Raw genomic sequence first — 22081 nt, 5'->3', positions numbered from 1 at the left:
ATCCTTGGTTTATCAAATAGATTTGTCCTGTGTTTTGGACTTCCTGGAGCCTGGATTACAGTAACTCTAGAACTAGTACATGTAAAACTCTTCAACTGTGATAGGTCTTTTCTGCAAGTACAGGATAACCACAGTATGAGCTACAGTTACAAATGGTTTCATAAAAAGGTAATTACTTTTCAAAGATACTCATGCTTAGAGATGCAAGTACTAATCTAGGGGGAATTTCATACCAGGGCCTAATCAGTGCCTCAGACTGAGTCACAAATTAGGTAAGGGGATTCTTCAGCTTCCTCAAGCTTATCTGTAAGCATCTTAATATTTTTTTCACTTACTATGGGGGAATCTACCAGACACTAAAAACTTAAGAGGAAAGGATCTAGCCTAGAAAAAATTTGAGCTCTGGTTTCTGTTAAATACATGGGAAAGAAATTCCCATAATATATAGATGTTTCATGTTCTCAAAACTTGTACCCTAAAGTTTGTGCGTAGCTCTGGGGTATTAGTTCTTCTGAGTGTTTGATAGTAGTAGTCCAGCGTTACCCTGCTTTTCACTGAGGGAGTTCTGGAGTGATATGGAAAGTGGTTTTGGACCCCTTATTTCCCTTTCAGTCTAAACTCAGACATTGGTTTGCATGACTTGATTCATAAATGAGCAATAGTTGACTGGCAAAGGTTCATTTCTCCATATGCCAAGATATGTTGAATCCTCTGAGGAGATTGAGACTGATGGATAAATATCTGTCACATGTAGGTGGCCTTTAAGAAAAGATTTGAGGATTTTTTTTTAAGTCTTTGTTAAGACTTTTTTCCCCCCACTCTTTAAACTCTTTTGTCATGTGCTGAGCGGGGGTGGATGGAGATTGGGGTGGTGGGGGAAGGGGGGGGGCTGCTGAAAGCATTTGTCTTCATTTCTGCCATCACCCAGTGTTTATTACGCAGTGATAGACAGACGCAGGAAAACTGCCAATCAAACCTACGTTCACTGCATTTCAATTGGCCTCTGCTTTGGATTTCAGCATTTTGAAATCTACATCATCTCTGCAGTAAAAGGTTGTTCTGTTCATGAGGGTGACAAGCCCGAGACCCTTGGGTACCCACTGCAGTCACTCGTGATCCCATCGAACAGTGGAAGACCCAGGAAACAGGAGTGTCAGGTGGTTGGTGAGAACAGCTGCTTGTAAGAGCTGATCTGTTGCTGCCCACATTTAAGAAGATGAAGTGTATTGTTTTCCTCCAGATTACATACACTGCAACTTGAGAGGCAACAGCACCTTCTGCTCTCATCCAGGCTGAAACCCTGACTGGGCAAAGCCAGCTGAGAATGAGTTCTCATGCTGCATGGCGAACAAAAGCTCTGTAGTGACGATTTTAAGTTTCTTAAGTTTTCCACCCATGGTCTCAAATGGTCTCCCTGTCAACTAAAGAGAACAATACAGGTTAGGATAGCATAGTTCTGTGCTAGGGGGTATTTTTCTCCATAAGTTGATTGTCTGAAATGTTTGCATGCTTTTAATCATCTTTACTGTAGGACAGTGTATGCATGCATGTGGGAGGTATCTGGCAGGGTTTGTGATACAAATGTTACTTCACTTCACTATACATATAACAAATGTTGTATGTGTATAGATATAATTTAATAATTGCACTGCTCAATTGCATAATTATTATAAGTAGAGATAATTACTTAATAAAAGCATGTAGATCATGGATTTGTGGTTAGTGTTAGGTACACTGGTTTGGAGCTTTTGAGAAATGGGTCAAATCCTTCTGAACATGCATCTTTCACTCTACGTTCCCTGTGTCCTAATCCCTTTGGTAAAGGTATCTGTTACTTGGAGCATTAACATTAATTGGTAGCCTTTACTGGCTCTGAAATTTGTGTGGGACTGTCCTGTAGGTGGGGCAGTACTGCGTTTTTCCATTGTTACCTTCTCTGTGTATAATGTGACTGCCTTTGGAGGTGAAGAGGTTTAAATAAACACCTTAACGAGCCTGAAGGTTACAGGTAAAGGGATGAGAAGATCAGAATCTTCACAGAAGAAAATTCAAAACTGTTTGCCAACTCCTTTTTTTTTTTTTATTATACTTGTAGCAGTAGGTGCAGCAGTTGTATGAGCTAGATGAATTTGCTGTTTGTGGAGCAGTTAAGTGATGTTGTCAGGCTTCAGTGATGCAGAGGGAGAGCACACTTATTCTCCTAGGATATGTTCTTCTCCAGTTTATATTTTATATATATACCCAGTTTGTATAACCTACAAAGGTTATACTCATTGCATAAGAGGTGATGTAACTTTGTAATAACTGTAATAAGATCAATATTCTGGAATTATGTTCCCAGAGTAGAATTCCTGTTGCCTGTCTCTGCTGAGTATTTTCCTTACCTCACTCAGTTGCTGTCTTGTTGGTGATATTAGTTACTGTTTCCCTGCAGCAAATCCCACTGCTTGTTTTCTGTTCTCCACATGAGGGCTGGAGGCAAGATAGCAGAAGAGCAGCCCTTGAGTACTGAAATCCAGACTGCATAGACTCTAGAGGCTTTGCTTTTAGTCCTTTGTGCTCGAGGATGATCTTGTTTTGCTCTCCCTTACCAAATTCTATTACCTTGAATTTCTCTGGGTGCCAGCATTTGTGAAGTACAAGGGCTGCAGGTAGGAAGGCCCTAGAGACTGCAAATAGCATGAGATTTTTGACTGTAGTACTATCATCTAAAACTGTTTCTCCTCACCATTTGTCTCCCTAGGAATCACATTTAATGCATCCAAGCTTTCTCAAATGTATGCTCACTTGAGTTACCAGTGACTGTTGCTTTCTGCCTGGAAAATTAGGTTCTTTGTGATGTTTCTGAGGTATTCTGCTTTGCCTTCTGCTTTGGGCTATTGTCCAAATCCGTGGGTGGTTAGCAAGGGTCATGTCACTTGCCTAGAGTCAGAGCAGCCCTTGCCTGCTGTAGGTTGGACTACCTAGAGCAGCAAAGGGCCAGCTCATAGGTCTTCCTTGTGAATTTTTTGTTACAACCCTTACTATGTGGCAAATACTGTAGGCAACCTGTATCTTCTGCGTGAAGTTTACAGTAGTAGCAATGATTATGTCCACAAATGTGTGTAATTTGCCAAGGTGGTGCTTTTCATCAGTATGTATTCTGATCTGCCTTCATAGCTGTACTAAAATATTTTTGGTCTGTGAAAATACAGCTTCACTAGTATTGATAAGTAAGAATGAATTTGCACCAAATGAATTGATTAGGATTTCTGCCTTATGTGTCTGGGCAAGTTTTACCTCTTATCAACTTTATTTTCTGTCAGAAATGTGTTGTAGGGAGAGGCTTTCCTGTTAATTTCCTGTGTTCTGTGGCTTATTGGGAACATGTTGCCATTTCCATAAATAAGGTTTTTTAAGAATCTAGAGTTTTGAGTTTTCTATGGTTTTGTCTCCCCAGCTTTTTTTCTGGATAATCTCATAGAGGTTAAATTGCTAATTATTTCCCCCTTTTCTGTAGGTGCTGTGATTGGGGATGGACAATCAGCTGTGGCCAGCAACATTGCCAACACCACCTACCGACTCCAGTGGTGGGACTTCACTAAATTTGATCTGCCTGAAATCAGCAATGGTAAGCTAGAAATGGCACTGGTCTTTTAAGTCTGTACCAACCAGAGCTACAATAAACTCTGGGATATTTCAAAGGCATCTGTATTTTACAGGCCTTGGATTACTTGATTGTCATGTTGCATTTGGAACTATAAAATGCTTAGTCTTTTGAGAAAGTTGACTTAAAGCTTGCAGAGCTGTTCCTGCTCTGTCTAGCTTGTGTATTCTTGCTATCAGCAAATCCACGTATAAATGGGGCACTTTTCTGTGAGCGTTTTTGTGAGCATATACCATTCTCTTAGAATTCTGTTTCCAATCTCTTCATTCTCTTACTTGGAAAAAGTTCCTAGAGAAATACTGTCTTTATATCTTTAAATTACAACCTGCTAATGAACTGGGTCTGATTTCTCTTAAGTTATTGACATTAGTGTGGATTAAAGTGCTGCAATACATTGTGGGAATCAGGACCCTGATCTTTTACTCACCAGTATTGGAAGCCCCGGGAAGTAGATGTACCTTCTAGCCATTTGCAAAAGCAGTGATTTGCCCCATTTCTCAGGTGAAAGTTGCTCCTGAGTTAGGAATATAAGCAATATCCCCTTAGACCATGTGTTCCATGGCATAAGCTAGCTCTTGCATTGGAAGAGCCTTCCTTACACAGACACAAGCATATTTGGTGGTTGTGGTCAGCTGATCAAAGAATGACATTTTCAGGGCTAAAACTAACTTGACTAGAAAGGCTATTTTAATCCAGAATGGTATCCTGATATAGCTTGCTTACACAGCTGCAGAAATGTTTGTGGCAGCCTGGGATGAAGCTAGGAGGTAGATATTCATGAATGTTTCTTTGTACAGTGATTTTTAGCTTGGGCCATATGTGAAATTCGTTGCTTGACTTCTCAGCAAAAGCAGATTAGGTTCTGCTTTGAGAGGCTGACTTTTTTAGAGAGAACAGGGATTTTTTTTTCAGAAAGACTTCTGCTTTCACAGGTAGCCATTGAAATGAATTAAGAAAACTCTCCCAGTTCCAGCCCTGTCAGTTCTGCATTTCCAGAAATTATATATCTGACTACAGAGGTCTCTGTGGGGTAGTGTCCTGTTGCTGAAAGGACTCACAAAAGGATCACATGTGGTTGACACTGTAGTAGCAGAGATGCAGAGAATTGAAATCACAGATCAAAGAATGGTTTGGTCTGGAATGGAGTTTTAGAAATCATCTTCTTCACCTCCCCTGCTGTGAGCAGGAACATCTTTCAATAGATCAGGTTAGTTAAAGCTCCAGCCAGTCTGACTGTCATGGTTTAATACCAGGCAGCCACTTCTTCCCGCCCCTCCGGGATAGGGAGGACAATCAGAAAAAGATACAATTCATGGTCTGAAATAAGAACAATTTAATAATTGAAATAAAGTTAACAATAAGAATAGCAAAAATAGTAATGAAAAGGGGGGGGAGGGGACAGAGAGAGAAAGAAGGGACAGGGGACTAAGTGATGAATAGGACAATTACCACCTGCTGACCGATGCCCATCCAATCCCTGAACAGTGATTGGTCACTCCTGGCCAACTCCCTTAGTTTATACACTGGGCATGATGCTCTATGGCTGGAAGATCCCTGTGAACAGTTTAAGTCACCTGTCCTGACCATGTTTCCTCTCAGCTGCTTGTGGGCATCAGTGCTCAAGGCAAAGTTTTGCCACATGGCAATACTTTCAGTGGTCCTGCGAGACTCTGGAACAGAATAAAGGTGAAGTCAGAGGGGGAAGCAACTTAAATCCCTTGGGACTTCTCTGCAAGTTCTAAAGCGGTTGAAGAGTGCTTCAGCTGCTCATAGCGTGTTTTTTGGCCTCATCTGGCTGTTGAGGAGGCAGCTGCTAATTAGAAAAAAAAAAAAAAGGCAAGCATAAGATGTTTGTTTATAATTTATAGAATCCCGTAGAAATTAAGAACCATCTGCTGCTCAATACATCAATATTTCAATCTTTTCCCTCTCCCCTACCAGGATACTTTTATTCTGAAATAGCTTCCAATTAGCTGGGTATGGTTTCTGTTGTTGTTGTGCCTTTCTTGTAGGCCACACTTCTGCTACAAGTCCGTCCCCAACCTTTCTGACTCTCCACATTGTGCTACATAGTACTTGGCTTGTCCATCTTGTCTTATTACCATTTGGAGATACTCAGTTTTACTTTGCTTCTTTCTTTTTGTGTGCCGAGTCCAATTCTGGCATATCTAGACTAGTTAACCTTATCTCCTTCTGCCAAGGTCTAGTAGGGTTGTATGAAGATGTAGCAGCTGTGCTCATCCTAAACCAGGTATTTGCCAAGCTTGCCTAGCCACAGAACAAAAGCAAGCTGCAAGTTTGCCAAGGGACATAAATTAAAGATACTGTGAAGTTAAATATATATTAGCGGAGAGATGGGTTGGAGGAGTTTTTTCCTGATTCTTCATGATATTGGAAATAAACTATTTGCCAAGTAAAGCGTGTGACCTCAGTATCTCCTTTTTTTTCCCCCCCGTTGTTTCCTGTAAATCAGAGGTAGTTCTGTGAGGGAATCTACTTATGCAGAGGGGGCTGTCGCATGTCCTAGGACTGACTTGAGCTACAAGTGGTTTGGGAGTTCAGGCAGATGAAATGATGCAGCTGGAGTTTGGGACTGCCTGCCAGCTCCACTCTCCATCAAAAAAATGACTTTGTGGCCAACCTCTATCTTTAAGCAGCTCTTCTTCCTGTTACAATTAAACAAAGAAAAGATAGCTTGGAAGTAGGATGTTTTCCTCTAAAGCAGACACATCTGAGTAAGTGACAGCAGTGTGATAAATGCAGTCCTGTGATCTCAGTGTCTGGGCCCCAGCACTCTTGGGAGCCCCAGGCTCAGGATGTGGTTCTACAGCAGCAACTTCACTGATGCTCAGTCCAGCAAGAACGCAAAAGTGGACCCCAGCGGTCTTGGGAAAATGGCTTTGCAGGGACTTGTGGGATTTTAGTCTCTTCCCTGTCTTTCTCTATTAATTGCAAAATGGAAAAAGATGGCTTCAGATTTCTTCTCTCCTTTTGCTAGTTTTGCTTCTAATAGCTCTGAAATAAACATTACCCAGTCTTAAATTATAATTGTCAGTCATATCAGCATTAGGGTGGAGAAATAATTTGACAGCAGAGACAATGCTATCTCTGCATTTATTTAATATTCTTCTAGTAAATGTTGCATATCCTTAGAATTCCTGCAGCTAAGTATTGAAAACAGTGTAGAGTATAGCCTTCCTATTGCTAAAATATATGAAGGTTTTGTCTCTTGTTTATATCTTTTGATTATAGTTTTTCTCATGCTACTCACTGCTCATTATTTCAGTTTCTAGCCACTGTGGCTGAACTAGTCTTGTTCTTCCATATTTAGTCATGCATCAGGATCTTGTCCTGTTCTAACACTGTCTGGGACTCGAGGAGTGTGGTTTGATCAATACTTACTGGTCCACAGTGGAATGAAGAATAACTTAATAGAAGGGAAAAAAAGGCATGCTAAACAATTTTTTAAATTGGAACAGCTATGAAGAAAGTGCTATCCACAGTGGTGGTGAGGAGCGGATGGTGCGCCCAGCACAGTTTTCCTTTGGCAAAAAGTGCTGTTGCTGCCAGCATTCCAGGCCTTCCCCAGCTTCAAGTGGAATTGATGCTGTAGGTGTAAGCACTCCAAGTTGGCACAACAGCTTGACTAATTTGTTCTCTGATGTTTCTTTTGATATGTTCTGTCAACTCTGTGGCTGGACTAATGACAAAAGAAAACAAAGAATGAAAGGGCAGCCTTGTTGTAAGCAGTTTTCCAAAAATAGCAACTATTTTCCCCTAAAATAATCTCTATTGGTTTCATTTTCATAGATCAGGCCTCAGGTTCAAAGAAATCAAAAAGCTTCTGGCTTTGTCAAATGCATGGGTATCTTATGTTTCCCATGTCTTGAAAACCTCTTAGATGCTGTTCCTTAAAATGAAACCTTGCTGAGATCACCACCTCTCACATTTAGACTTTTTCTGCTGGCACAGTAGGCTCTCTTGGTTCTAAGTGTAAGTGCTACCTCGGTCTCTCATTCTTTGTAAATGAGGGAAGAGCAAAGAACCATAATGCCAGTGTGAATCGAATATTGAAAGACTGAAATAAATGGCACTTTCTTGTTAAGCACAACTTGCATCTGTGATATTTATGTTCCAGGCACACATCAAGGGGAAAAGATGGTTCACTTGTGGCAGGAGAACTCAGAAACTGTTTTGCTAGGAGATATTCACCACATATGCAACAAACTTTAAAAGCAAGACGATCTGCAGTCGTGTTGGTCATCATTGTGAACTGTTCACCAGAAACCTCTTTGCTGTGCTGAAGGAGGGGCAGGTGGGGGGAAAAAAAAAGAGAAAAAATCCTGTAAATAAAAAATGAGTGAACCTGTGTTATATGATAAATAGACTCTTGGTGACTGGTGATCGAAATTCAGCATTGTTTTACAAAGACATATAGTAAATGCTAGATGAGGAAGAGGATTAGAGACTTGGAAAGGAAAAAATTAGCCATGGAACTGCAAGGATATGTACAGGACATGTCAATGTCTCCAAATCTGTAAATAGTACAGAAGAAATACAAACATTTCTTATCTTGCAAAAATGAAGATGTGGGATTCTTCTCTTAGGAATGTCCAAGTTTGCATTAGATTAAAAAGAAATAGTCTTTAAAAGCTGAGAAGAGACATAGATTCTTATAGACTGTGATTTTTCAATTGTTATAGAAACAAGGAAGAAACATTGCCTGTGCGCCTCTTTGAAAAGCACCAGGTGTTCATTGGTACAGAAGGGTCCCTGGGATAAATAGGTCCTGTTTAGGACCTGTCTCTAGGCCTGTTGGAGCAAGTCCAGAGGAAGGCCACAAAGATGATTAGAAGGCTGGAGCCTCTCTCCTATGAAGACAGGCTGAGAGAATTGGCGTTGTTCAGGCTAGAGAAGAAAAGGCTCTGGGGAGCCTTTCAGTACTTGCAGGGAGCTTTGAAAAAAAAAAATGGAGAGAGACTTTTTACATGAGTAGGTAATGATAGGACAAGGGAGAATGGTTTTGAACTAAAAGAAGGGAGATTTAGGTTGGGTGTTAAAAGGAAATTCTTTACTCGGAGGGTGATGAGACACTGAAACAGGATGCCCAGAGAAGTTATGGATGCCCCATCCCTGGAAGCATTAAAGGCCATGTGGGATGGGGCCCTGAGCAGCCTCATCTAGTGGAGGGTGTCCCTGCCCATGGCAGAGGATTTGAAACTAGATGATCTTTAAGGTCCATTCCAACTCAAACCATCCTATGATTAAATGAGACCCATACCTTTGATCTGAGGAAGCAGGTATATAGTTTTATTGCTTCTAATATTGAGAAGCAACTGACAGTAGTTAACATTATAGAGAAACTGTGGCTACCTCAGGGAACTGTATCGTGAGTCCAGAGATGCAGGGCAAACTTAGGCAGATGCAGAATAGGAATAAGAGAGAACAGTTCTTAGACCCACAAAAAGGGACTGGACTATATTTTCTAATAATCAGTTTTTTGCAGGGTTGGTGGTGAGAGTGTTTTTCATAGTTGTATCTCTGACAAATGCTCTCCATATGTAGTGCGTTATTTTGCTTGTTTTCTTGCTTGGCTCTCTTTTAAGTAGTTAACTCAGGTGTGACTGGGAGAGTCCCAATACTCACCTTTTCAATGTGTTCTCATATTCCCCCCCTGACCCTGCACTCTTTTTTTCCCCATTTCTTTAGATCACAGCTCATTAGAGTACAACTACAAAGGAATTGAGAAAGGGCACCCTTAGCCAAGTAGTCTATCTCTCTGCTGTCTTAGGCAAGCACATCTTGTAGTTCCTAATATTCTATCTTATTATTGGTTAAATTCTTGGCTCCTTTCACTTCTGTTGAAAGACTATTCTAGAATCTTACTATTCTGCTTGAAGCCCAATTTCCAAACTCAATGGCTTCTTTTACTCTCTTACCTGTCAGCATTATTTGTAAAGAGAAGTGATATTTTTCTGACACTTTTTTCTGTTATTTTTTGTGAATACAATATACAATTCCTTACATATTTATTTGTTTGGGGGTTTTATGTATTTGTTTAAGCATAAAATAATGTTTCATTTTCCTCAGTCCTCTTCTTTGATGAACATGTTACCATTTAGGGTTGTATCTTGAACGTGGCTGTCCCAAACTGTGCCCAGTATCCTGTATGTGGTCTTAGCACATGGTTTTGTATCAGCACTGATATTTCTGCTGAAAGTGTGCTCCCTGGTGCAGTTCAGGATTGCAGTTAATAACTTTCAGTGTTATACTGAGTGAATGGCTCAGTCTTTACTATGAGTCAATTCTCTCTTGTTTTTGACTGAGAAGTTCCCAGGTAAACCAGAAATTTATAAATGTCAACACACTCTATAATTCCTTCATTTCACTTCTGTTATGTCTCTGTGTACTTTGGTTCACTGTGTGGCCTGGTAATGCTCTGTTAATGAAATTACCCAACTTTATCAAGAGAATTCATCAACCAGTTCCACTGTGTGCCTAGCCCATTGATAAAGCTCATAAAAAGGACTGGTTTTGAAATGAGTCACTGAAGAACTCACCAGGAATCCTCCCAGTTTGACTGAGATTACAATAGTGCAACCCATTGTTGTGCATCCTTTAGCTAGTTCACAGCATACTGCATCTCTTGTCTTGATTCCCATCTTCTTTTCTGGTGACATAATGAGTACTTAAATGAAGCCTAGATTTCAAAAAAGGGCACATTTTAATTCTACTTTTTTTTGAAAATTAGGCAGTATAGTCTTTAATCTTTATTCTCTTGTCTTTCTGTTCAACTAAGTTCAGACAAAGCACTCCAGACTTTTGTCATCTTTTGAACCATCTGTTCTTTAAGGGCCATATGTATTTTAGATACTGGTATTGCAGCATTGATAGTGACTACCATTATTTACCTTTTTGTGTTCAGCACTTTTCTGTTTATACTAGGCTGAAAATTACTGGTTTTAGCAGCTTCAAGACTGAAAAATTGGTTGAATAAATTTAGAGTACAGGTGTAGGTGGTTTGGTACTGAATGTAGTTACATAGTCCACTTTTTATCCTCATCTTCTTTTTCATCAGAGTTTCTTAAATGGAACAGTAGAATTTGATACTCAACCACAGAGGAAAGCAGTTCCCAGGAAAAATGTCTTTGAGACCAGAAGAATTAAAGCTGATGTTCAGCAAGTGTTTTAAATCAGCAATGCTGGAAGAAGAGGCAGTCCTGTCTGCTTCCCTCTCATGACTACCTTTTCTGCTGCTGCAGACATCTATGTGGCCATCTGGTGTACCGTGTTGGGAAACTGTTCTGGCTTAAAAGTGACCCGGGCAACTGTGAGGAGTTTTTCAGTCATAGTAGTTCCCTGATGTAGCTTTCTTCCATACATGTGTTGGAAACAAAGGGTAGGGTTTGTTCAAATATTGAGTTACAACCTTAATTTAATTTAGAAGTTTGGACTTTCACAAATATGCACAAAGCATTCTTGGCACTGTTATTTTGTTAAGTTAATAAGGAATCTAGACCAAGAATTGCCTTCATAAACTCGTTTGCAGTTTTAGCTGAACATATCAAAGCCACTTCTGGGCTAGGCATAGTCTGGTTCTTTAGAAGATCATTTCTGGGCTGTAGAAATTGACAGTGTTTTGCATGATGCTATAGCTTCAAGCATGGGAGATGGGGTGTTCAGTCTTCTAGTGTGCAAACTTTCTATATTGGAAATGGGAGGATATTTTTTTTTTTTATATTTCTATCCCCTTGAGTTTGAAAATACTACAATCCGAAATTTCCCCATCCCCAAAATAGCGTATGCAGTTTCAGCTTCAAACCTCCTGGAATAATCGGAACTGTTTTAGTGAAAAACTGGAGTTTAGTGAAAAACTGGATGTTAGGCTGAGGGAGTGAACATAACTCCAGCCATGTCTTACCAAGGCACCACTGAACTGTTCGTGAAGATGGTGCTAAAAGGCCTTGGAACTTCATTATACTAGGAATGGCACACAGGCACAGTAAGATTCAGTAGCCCAAAGAGCTTGTAGTCTGCATATGCAAGGTACAAAGGGTGTGTACAAATTTGTATGAGGTCACCCAGCAGCACAACATCAGGCATTAAAGTAAAACTTCTTGTAAATTTTGTGGATTGCTGGTTTTGTGGATTACTGGTTTTAGGCTCCCTACTGCCTGCTGAACAGTTACTTCACTGATTTGTATGAGTGTCTCAAATATTGGAGTAATTAAATAGAGGACTGACTGGAGAAGTCTCTGCCTTTTCTCACTTATTTTTTCCAAGATTGGTGTAAAAATCAGCTGTCAGAAATGAATGTCTGTATCTGCAGGGAGGAGTTTTTCACTCATCTCCTGTTTGTTGGAGATGAGAAGAGCGGGAACTAGGCGCTCCACAAGAGAAAAGGAAATGAATTAAGGTGTACTGTTTCTAATGAGACCACTGCTGGAGTTTGTCAGAGTGTCATGATTCAAGACTTGTTTAAACTGTGCTGTTCTTTGCAAAGGATAGTGTTAATACTCAACAAAGGGAAGGGTTTGATAAAGTACAATTGCTACTATTTCTTGGCTGAAGGCTCCAGGAGGTAAATAGATTTAATTTCCTGGGCTCATTGCAGTATCTTATCTCCGTTTTGGAGCAAATTTTACATTAATCAGAGTATTAATGTTTCATAAACTTTTGGAGGAAGCTAAATGTCTTGAGTGCCTTTAGCATGTACTGTCCATTCTCCAACATTAGGTTTAGATCTTACTTTATTCTCTGTTCAACCTTAGTGCTTTAATCACTATTCCTTTCTTTTTTGTAGCCTCTGTGAATGTGCTTGTCCAAAACTGCAAAATTTACAACGATGCTAGCTGTGATATCTCTGCCGATGGGCAGCTGCTGGCAGCCTTCATTCCCAGCAGTCAAAGAGGCTTCCCTGATGAAGGAATACTGGCTGTATATTCTCTGGCACCCCACAACTTGGGCGAGATGCTTTACACAAAGCGATTTGGTAAGCATGCAGCAAGAAGTCAGGGTGGGTGGAGGGTGTAAGAAGTTGCCTCAGAACTTCAGCCTTCAGTAAGAAATGCAATAACCATCAATAGTTATAGCAGCACGAAATATTTCATTGGCCTTCTAGCCAGCCTCAGACACGGTACTGCTGGGGAGAGACTTGTGGTATGGTCTCAACAAGTAAAGTGTTGCTATGGGGAAGCTGCTACGGGATAGTTTTTTTAATCCCTTAAAGGACTTCATTTTCTAGTGGCAGAACACTGGCAGCAAGGAAATGTCTTGGAAGATTGGTAACTTGTGCGGGTCTCCTTATTCGTCTCTACCCCTTATAAGAATTAGATTGGTATGGCATATGTTATGGGAACGCTGGAAGAGAATTAAAAAGCTGTGAGGATGAAGCATGGGGAGGGATATCAACCTGTGAGAGAAATAACCCCTCTTCTCTTCACAGGCCCTAATGCGATTTCTGTGAGCCTGTCTCCAATGGGCAGATATGTTATGGTGGGACTGGCTTCCCGACGTATCCTGTTGCACCCCTCCACAGAACACATGGTTGCTCAAGTCTTCAGGCTGCAACAGCCCCACGGTGGAGAAACCTCTATGAGGGTGAGTATATGTGTATCCTGTTCTATGTGTTTTCATCAGTAGTTTTGTGTCCCTTTGGCTTCAGCCTAGTAGTTGCTGGGTTATGATAACAGGGCTAGCCTGCTCCAGACCCACTGAATAATAAACATGTGAAGGGATTTATTACAGAGGTGTGCAAACGTGGCAGGAGAACGTAAATACAACAGAATTGTGAAACTTCTCTTGTTTCAAATATGATGACAAACAAGTACATTCCATGCTGTGGAATACATTCCTAGGTCTAGGTATCATTCAGAATACCTAGTAGGTCTTTTGTATTTTTTTGGGGTAATATGCATCTTGCTTTTGGTACTACAGTTGGTTTTGCTAAGGCAGCTTATCAGCTGAGGCTTCAGGATCATTTTCTATCACTCCTAAAAGCAGTTAACATCTAGGAGAGCAGCCACTAGCAGTTTAAGGAAGGGTAGCAGCCAAGCTTCATATCATACTTGCAAACTGAAGGTGAGGCTCACCAGACTTTTCCCAAGCTTGTGGTTTTATGTGCATGTAGGCATATTTTGGCAATGGAGTTATCTTTCTGTACTTCTGCTTTATGGGACAGCTGAACCATGACCCACTCTGACTCGTTTAGTACTTGAGGGAAAACCTTCATCTTTTTTCTAGCTGTCAGATAGAGTTAAGAGAATATGTGTGTGTTGCTTTGTTCATCAGTGAAGCACAACAGCTCTTCAGTTATAGTTTAAAGTATTAAAAGCCATGTCCAGTTGATAATGCACAGAGAGTTGAGAAATCAGAAGTAAGTAATTTCTAAAGCTGAAATTTGGGTTGGATTCAAGTTCTAGGCCATGTTTTCAGGTGACTTGTTGCAGGAGATTAAAAATAGATCTTCAAACCTTTTCCCTTTGGGGGATAACTTGATCATAGTGGAATTCATTCCACGAATAAGCTTTTTTTTCTCTCTCTTTTTTTCTTTCAATTTTTTTAAAGTCCTCCCTGATTATTATTACTTTTGGCAGAGCTTTTCCAGTGTAAAAGGGTTTCAGTGAACCATTTGTCTAGTGACCTTACACTAGGTAGAGACTTCTATCTGGGAGAAATCCCTTGATTCACCTTCAGATGCTGTAGTTGCTCTCCAGACAGCTCATGATTCAGAGAGGGTCACCTCAGCTGCATCATTACAAGAGCTGCTTTATCAGCTGATATAAAACTCTTGTTTATTTTCATCATCTGCTCCATGTTATAAGGCAAGGAAAGATCAATGATTAGGGTATTCTTTGGTGCACCAGTCAGCACTTTTTCAAACCTGTTTCTGAGCTACCATTCTGGTACGAGCCTCTTTAAGAGGCAGAAATTAACAGGTATTTATGAAAAAAACCACTTTTTTTTTTAGAAGGTACAGTTGATGAAAGCTGTGTGGATATACGATCACTAAGTATATAGATTCAGCATGCTGTTAGATCCTTTTAAAAATATAGTTTTCCCTAATACTTTCAGTTATTTTAAGATCCTAGTGGAATGCATTTCTTTTTTCTGCCAGAAACTGGAGTATCCCTTCTCACAGTCTTTTTACCATATCATAGTAAGCTAAGATGGAGAAGTCTTTTAGCAAAAATCTCTCATCTATCCTTTACATTTGCTCTAAACTCCAGTTGCTATGGCTTCTAGCCCTTCCTTCTGAAGACATTTCTGTATAGCCAGATAAATCAGTAAGCTTCTGTTTAAATGTTTCATTTATATTTTTTTATCTCTGTCTTCAAATGCTTGTATCCTTGCTCTTAGTCACCATTTAGTGAAGTAATGCTTTGTATTCCCTTAATTTTCTCTTGTAATTTGATCTTCCAGCTTTCATTTTTTTTCTCTTTTGAATTCTCTCCAAAAAAACCCTTCTTTTTTCTCCCCCCCATCATTCTGGAATGTGTTTAAATGTACGTAATGTGATAAGCACAGTTTTACCAGAAGCCCGCAGAGGGTGTTTTTTTTCTGTTTCTTTTGGACAACAACCTTTACTTATGTAGTCAAAAAACAACAGGGTTTTTTTCAGGATTGGGAGTTTTTTTGGCTGTTTTGGTGCATTGAAAATTTTATATAATTTTTTCCCACTCTTGCTTTTCAGACTTGCTCCACATCACTGCACTCCTGTCTTTCTCATCTGCTGTAGTTCTGAATTTTTTTTTCTCCAGATGGATTGCAGTATTCTAAAGGTTGCTTTTTTTCATCTTTCTTGTACATGTATTTATAGCTTCCAAAAAAACTTTCTCCCACGTTTTTAAATCTATTCAGTCTAGCAGGATTTGCTAACTAATTTGCTGTTTTCCCTTTTCCCACATCGTGTTTAAAGATGTTAAAAATGTCTCATTTCTAGCTGCTTTGGACTTTGAGCTTTATGCATATGTGACAGGGTCACAGCTAGATCAATTTGAATTCTTTTGGTTAAAGAGCCTTTCTGTCGAATGACGTTGAGTATTGTTTCAACATTTTGGTGTGCTGGTGGTTGTCTTTGTGCTTGGTCCTGTTAATCTTGTAAATATTACTCCTTCATCTAGTTGTAAAAATTAGTGCATCAACTACAGGTATTTCTTCTGTCTTGAGTTTTGCAATAATACTGCTTCATAAGTTTGTAATAGTTTTCAAGATACGCAAAATGAAACCAGATTTTTAAGTAGGAAACTTTATCATATTCTTAGCACACTGTCTTTACAGTGGCTGACATATTCATATTCAGTTGAGTAAAAACCTATTTGTAGCTTTGCAGTAGAAAAAGGTTTAGGGAACCTGGTGAAACTGTATTCTTCAATCTCTAATTTAAAATGCACATTAGAGAGAATCAGAAAGCATTTTTGTTGCCTCTGTGCCAACAGCTTGCAATACAAAGCTCTTGTTACTCAACTTCTTAATTAAAAATAAGTCAAAGCCGTATTTGAAGCAGTATTTTGTGGATATTTTAATTATACATTACTCCAAAACTCCCAAAAGAAATGCTGTATCACATTCTGTGAAAATTCTTTTAAGTTATTTGACAGTTGTTCCCTGCCTGCCTGCCTTTCTTCCTGCCTGCCTTTCTTCCTGCCTGCCTTTCTTCCTGCCTGCCTTTCTTCCTGCCTGCCTTTCTTCCTGCCTTCCTGCCTGCCTGCCTGCCTGCCTGCCTGCCTGCCTTCCTGCCTGCCTGCCTTCCTGCCTGCCTGCCTTCCTGCCTGCCTACCTGCCTGCCTGCCTGCCTTCCTGCCTGCCTGCCTTCCTGCCTGCCTGCCTGCCTTCCTGCCTGCTTGCCTGCCTGCCTTCCTGCCTGCCTTCCTCCCTCCTTCCCGATTTGCAAGCAATGAACTGGGAGAGTAGAGCTGGCAGTGTGACCTCTGTCATTGCAAAAGTGTGACAACCTGCTGAGTGAAATACAATGATTATTTCTGCTTCAAATTAACTCTTCCTCCACATCCTTGACTAGCAGTCTGTGGAATGCAGATTTCTGTTCCTCAGAGAGTTTCTTCCATCTTGCTATTGAAACAGAGGTTTTGAAGATGCAGCTTTTGTTACATGAAACTCATTAAATGTACTAGAAATACATTGGCTGTTGGTGTAGTTTTTGGAGAGAAACATTCTCTCTGAGAACTACAGCACTTTTGGATTGTACTAAGAAGCATATTGGTTATACAAGTGTGTGTTGTCTGTATACATCTTACTTCTTATACTTCAGACATTGGGTAGGATTCTACAGGTCAGGACTTTCCTGGTTTGACAGTTATGAATTGTGCTCAGAAGTAGAGTAGAAGTCATCGAATATGGTAGCTGTGAGTAGAGGTTCATGCTCCTTCTGTTTACTCCCTTCAGATTGGCCTGCTTTGCATTTCAGGTGGAACCCTTGCTTTGCTAAAGAACAATTTTCAGACTTCAGTCTGAAAAACAAAAACTCTCTAATAGTGTTGGCTTTTAACAAAAGTGGTATGCATAAGCTTCATTTTTTTTGTTGCTCATGTTTTGTGTTTTTGCAAACCTAGCTAACATTTCTGATATTTATCTGTAGCTGGACAGTACTGAGAAGGAATTGCTTTTAGCAGATTTCTAGCTTGGGGGTGGTACAGGTAGCAGTGGTATTGAGAATTGTTTGCAATTTGAGTTTCAGAGAAGGGAAACTTGGAGACAGGACTCCAAATACCGAGTAAGGATAGGTTTTGTAGCCTATTTTGAAAGCATGGGTGGAACTTGTCTCTAAATAAAGAGTGTTTTTAAGCTGCTTGGGTCTATGGTAATTTCTGAATTCCATATGTTTTCAAGCATATACAGAGGTTAAGGAACTTAAAAGAACATGAAATTAGAATCTCATTTGGAGCTGAAGATACTTAGAAACATGGAAGTGTAAGGATCATATTGCCCTGGATCCGTTAGCAGTGGATATTAGTGAGAAAGGCAACCAGAAGGTAGTTTTATTTCTGGCTTTCACAAATTCTGATGCCCTTGCAATGTTTAATGTTTTTCATTTTACCCAGAGGAAGCTAACTCTGAAATATCAGAAAAACATGATTACTGTAATCCAAATTAAAATAAAACTTGGAAGGGAGCTTTTAAGTTGAAGATACAAAAAGTGATGTAGGCGATAGAAAAATTTGATTGACATGAAGCTGAAGAGCAAATCACACAATTTGTGAGGATAAGGTGACTTAACCAAGCCCAATCTCAAATACTGCATTGTGCTTTGAATGTGGAAGAAAATTCAGGCTGTGGAGATCCAGAATTAGCTTTTGACAAGACTGTCGCTATTTTGGAAACATCCCGATTAAGTGATGGGTCAGTAGCCTGAATGGAACAGAATATGTGTACATTTCCATTGTAAACAGATGGAGATTTCCAAATACCACAGGAAGAAAGGCCCAAAGCAGAAAGACTCACAGAGTTTTAGCACAAAGCCAAGCTTTTTTTAAGCTGATTAACTCTTAATGCACAAAATATGTGAGAAGTTGCACAATTTTACTGAGTGCTGTTGCATTCTGAGCTTCATGCAAGTGTCCAGTGTGGTCTGCAATGGTCACTCATTGACTCTCTGGGTGAACTATGCGTGCTCCTGCAGCCATAAGCAAAGAGGCTTTAAGCTTGAAAGCGTATGGCCCTACACATTTGCTTTGCTGGGACGCACCCTTGTAATGCAAAAAGAAAATTGGTTAGGACAATATGTGGAGATGGCTTACTGCAACATGTTACCTCCAGTGAAAAAGTTCATACGAACTAGCATACTTTTGAAAACAAGAATAGTTTGCAAGAAAGTAAGTATATTGAAAGAAGTGTGTGTTGGTGTGGTCCCTCGAGTCTCCTTTTAAGAGAAATTTGACATCTTCAGGTCAATAGGGTGAGCCCTTGATGACTCGGAGTAGAACCATAAATAATATATCCAATTACTGCCCAAAGAAATTTTTCACTGTTGGCAGAAGTTGAACCAGGTCGATGTTTTTTTAGACTGCCAAAAGGCAAAGCGAAGCCACAGGCTGCATGTGCTTACTTGTTGATACCAGGAAGAGGACATGGGGAGAGAACCCTTTTCTAACTGATATGGGAAGTCCTTCCTTTTAATACAAAAAGGAGCATTGTTGTCTAGTTGAGACCAAGTAGTGTATATGCTCTGTGTATCAGCAGATTCTGTCAGGTATCTTTAGGAAAAGAGATCATATCCAAAACCCATGTTGGTAAGCACTGCTTATGTAGAGTGCTATAAGAAAGAACTCTATTCAACATCACTGGAAAATGCAGCACCACCTCAGGGGTGCAGTTGGTGTGAAGATTTTTACAGGTGTGCACATTTGAGCATGGATGCAGGAATAGTATGTTGTAAGAGTTAGTTAAATTGCTGTCTTGACTCGATCAGCTGTGTCTGCATAAAGCCTGCTAAGACAGAACTTACAAGAAATTGTAAAAACTTAAAACTCATTAGGATTCCTTCATAAAATATTGTGTTAATATCTCATGAGATTGTTAAACATGGGAACAGTGTCAGTTTTAGCAAGCCGGTGTGAGGAAAAGGCAAATGACATTCCTTCAGGATGTTTTTACTTTGTGGGATGTGAAACTGAGAGCCAAGACGTTTTGTTTAATACGAGGTCCAATATTTGGAGGCCAGAGCTCTTGCAGTTCAGGTAAGGCCTTGAGCCCATTTGCCCCATAGTAGCTACTGTTAACTTTGGTGCAGTTGGGTACGTAGTTCTAACTAGATATAAGAAATAATGGCCAAGATAGTTCCACATCTGAGATTATTTATGTGCAGTCATCTTGCCCAAGGAAGTTAGGGGGAAGGGAACCAAAGTGAATTATTACCAATTTGCATTAAACTGTCCATGGGCTGAGAAGAGGTTTGCAATTTCATGAAGACTTTTTTCAGTACTTCTTCCTACCATCTTCCTTGAATTAAATTTAAGCCAATTCTTTCTTCCAGTATTTATTCCTTACAGACATGTAGACATCTGGATGACAGCCTCTTTTCACCTAGATGAGGATGCATGTAGCTCTGTCGTCGACATATTGTTGACATTTGACCTTGTATGCCGTTCTATTGAGGCTCAGCAGACGGAGAACAGAGTGTAATGGCAGCTGTGCTCAAATCCTTTGCTCTTGTCTTTAGATTTCTAACATATTGTGGATGTTGCTGTTACAGTCTCAGCATGACATTTAGTGAGGAATTCACGGGTACTGCTTTTGGTTTGCAGTCTGAATTAAGGGCAAAAATGAAGAAGTCTGTCATTCCTTTTGCCAGAGAAGTGACCATATCTTTATTAGATTGATCCAGCATTCGGAGCTGTTGGTGATTTTTGCAAGAGAGCAGTAGCTGGGGGCGCAGTCCTGTTTGCACAGTTCAGTTCACTTGTGCATCTGTACTGAATATGTGTGTGTGTGTGTATATATATATATATATACACACAGACACACACATCTATCTTCTGTCACACCAACACTTCCAAACAGATATTCCTGTTTCTCTCCTTTCCTCTGTTCCAACCACACACATGTGCAAATGAAAGGATAATTGTTTTGTTTAGCAATGTCTTGCTTACTCAGCCTTGGGTTCGGATCTGGGTTTGGACCAGTCCCCTAAAGGGTTTTTTGGAGCTATTACCCTGGTTTTGCAGCCTTTGGGGGACAGTAAAATAATGAACTACTTCACTACAAGTGTATTATTTTCCTGAATGAGAGCTTTGTTACTTGAGATGATCCATTTCTTTATAAGACCTCATTCTTTTTAATGTTTTAAAGATTACCACTAGTTATTTTTAAATGTAGTAGTTGCATGGAAGGCTTGTGAAATAAAGGACCAGCTGATAATGCAAAGAGCTTGCGTAAAGAAAGAAAGGATTACGTGTGCTTCAGTGAGACTTCTCTGACTTTGAAATATCAGCAATAAATTAGGTGATCAAGTATGATCAGGAAGAACCAACAATGTTTCACCTTTGCAAAAAGTTTCTCAGTCCATCCAACAGAAATTTCTGGTGCTGACCTGTTTTAGAAATTGTATCAACTATCCACAGTTAAGGTTTCAGTTGTTGCTGAAAATTAAGAGTTAATTCCCATTTAATCCACTGTGGCTCAGAAAGCAAAGCTAGGATTTTCTGCACTCACAACAGGTGCAGAGAAAGGCAGAAAGAGGTTTGTTGTATTGGTGAAGACTGAAGAAAAATTTTATGTATAATCCTATTGCATCTGGGGAAGATAAATGGAGTTGAAAGAAATTTTATTTGTGCTGAGCATTGGATGATAAAATCCATTTGAGGATAAGACTGACAAATCCAAAAAGATAAGTGCATTATTTTTCGCTTCTTCCACTTTAACAGAGAAGATGTAATGGAAGGACGTGTATGTTGCTAGCAGAAATCAGCTGTGGGGGAGGGGTTGAGCAGCACAGACCAACCTGCCTAATAAGGGGAGATGGTAGCAAAAAAAGAAAATCTTTTCTCCTGTCTGATCATGGGAAATGCATGCCTTTTTCTTTGTATCTGCATATAGGTACAGAAGGAGACTCCTTGCAAACAAAGGAGAGACTCGCTGTGTTTCAAAATTATGTTATATGTTGTCTTATGAATAAATGTATTGAGCCATCAGTGTTATCCCAAGGAGTTTTTGTTTTGCTTTGCATTCAAGACCCTCTGCTTTAGACAAGCTAGACTTGAAATTTGCTGCAGAGGCTGTTTGTGGCAGTGCAAGTCTTAAGCCTGAATTTCATCAGATTTTGTGGAATTTGTTAATAGAATAAAGAATGTAATCTAAGGAAAAAAGTGTACTGTTATTTATTAAGGAGATCAGCTTAGAATATTTGTTTTTTATTATACTTCTGGGCTTTAAAAAGCCGCAGACTTGTCTAAGTTAGTTGGAGGCATAACAGAAGTCACTGATGCAGGTGGCTTCCAGGCAGCCAAGTAGAAGACACGTCATGTATTCAGTGGAGTGGTGGATGCTTTATAGAAACTTATCTGATACCTTGGTGTCAGAGGTGAACTAGTTAACACACTGATGTTGAAAAAAGTGCACCAGGTAAGATGTTTCAGTGGCAACACACCGGGAGGAGGCAAAAAAAAAAAGATAGTTAATTGATTTTAATTCTGTTCAGTCTTGATAAGGTGCTTGCAATCAAAAACAATGAAGTCAAACTTGCTTTGCTTGTGCCTTCATGCTGTCACTGCACCTTATCTGCTGCTTTGGCAAATACAAGTGCGGTTCATGGTTTTCTGTTATCATGCTCTTTGAGTAGTTTCAAACTGTGCCTAGGCCTTGCTTAGAGGTGTACTTTCAGTGAACTTAATACACTGTTGTGGATTGGCCATGCTTTTAGGACTGCATCTGTGACGTATTTCACGTAGCTTAGTTCGCTAAGGCATGAGGTACCTGTGCTGG

General features: G+C 39.9%; 1 protein-coding gene across 2 annotated transcripts in view; it reads left to right on the top strand.

Annotated features, from left to right (window-relative positions):
* AMBRA1 (autophagy and beclin 1 regulator 1) overlaps positions 1-22081 on the top strand; it is a 129338-nt gene that overhangs the window by 72416 nt on the left and 34841 nt on the right. For both annotated transcript variants that reach the window (XM_051791618.1, XM_051791619.1), the window contains 3 exons: positions 3500-3610; positions 12450-12638; positions 13092-13246. In XM_051791618.1, the coding sequence (XP_051647578.1) occupies positions 3500-3610; positions 12450-12638; positions 13092-13246 (455 nt within the window). The remainder of the gene's footprint in view (positions 1-3499; positions 3611-12449; positions 12639-13091; positions 13247-22081) is intronic.

This window comes from Manacus candei, unplaced genomic scaffold (genome assembly GCF_025592945.1).
Source record: "Manacus candei isolate 608988 ecotype Guabito, Panama unplaced genomic scaffold, ASM2559294v1 h1tg000033l, whole genome shotgun sequence".
NCBI classification, from domain to species: Eukaryota; Metazoa; Chordata; class Aves; order Passeriformes; family Pipridae; genus Manacus; species Manacus candei.
This window is presented reverse-complemented; position numbering and strand designations above follow the sequence as displayed.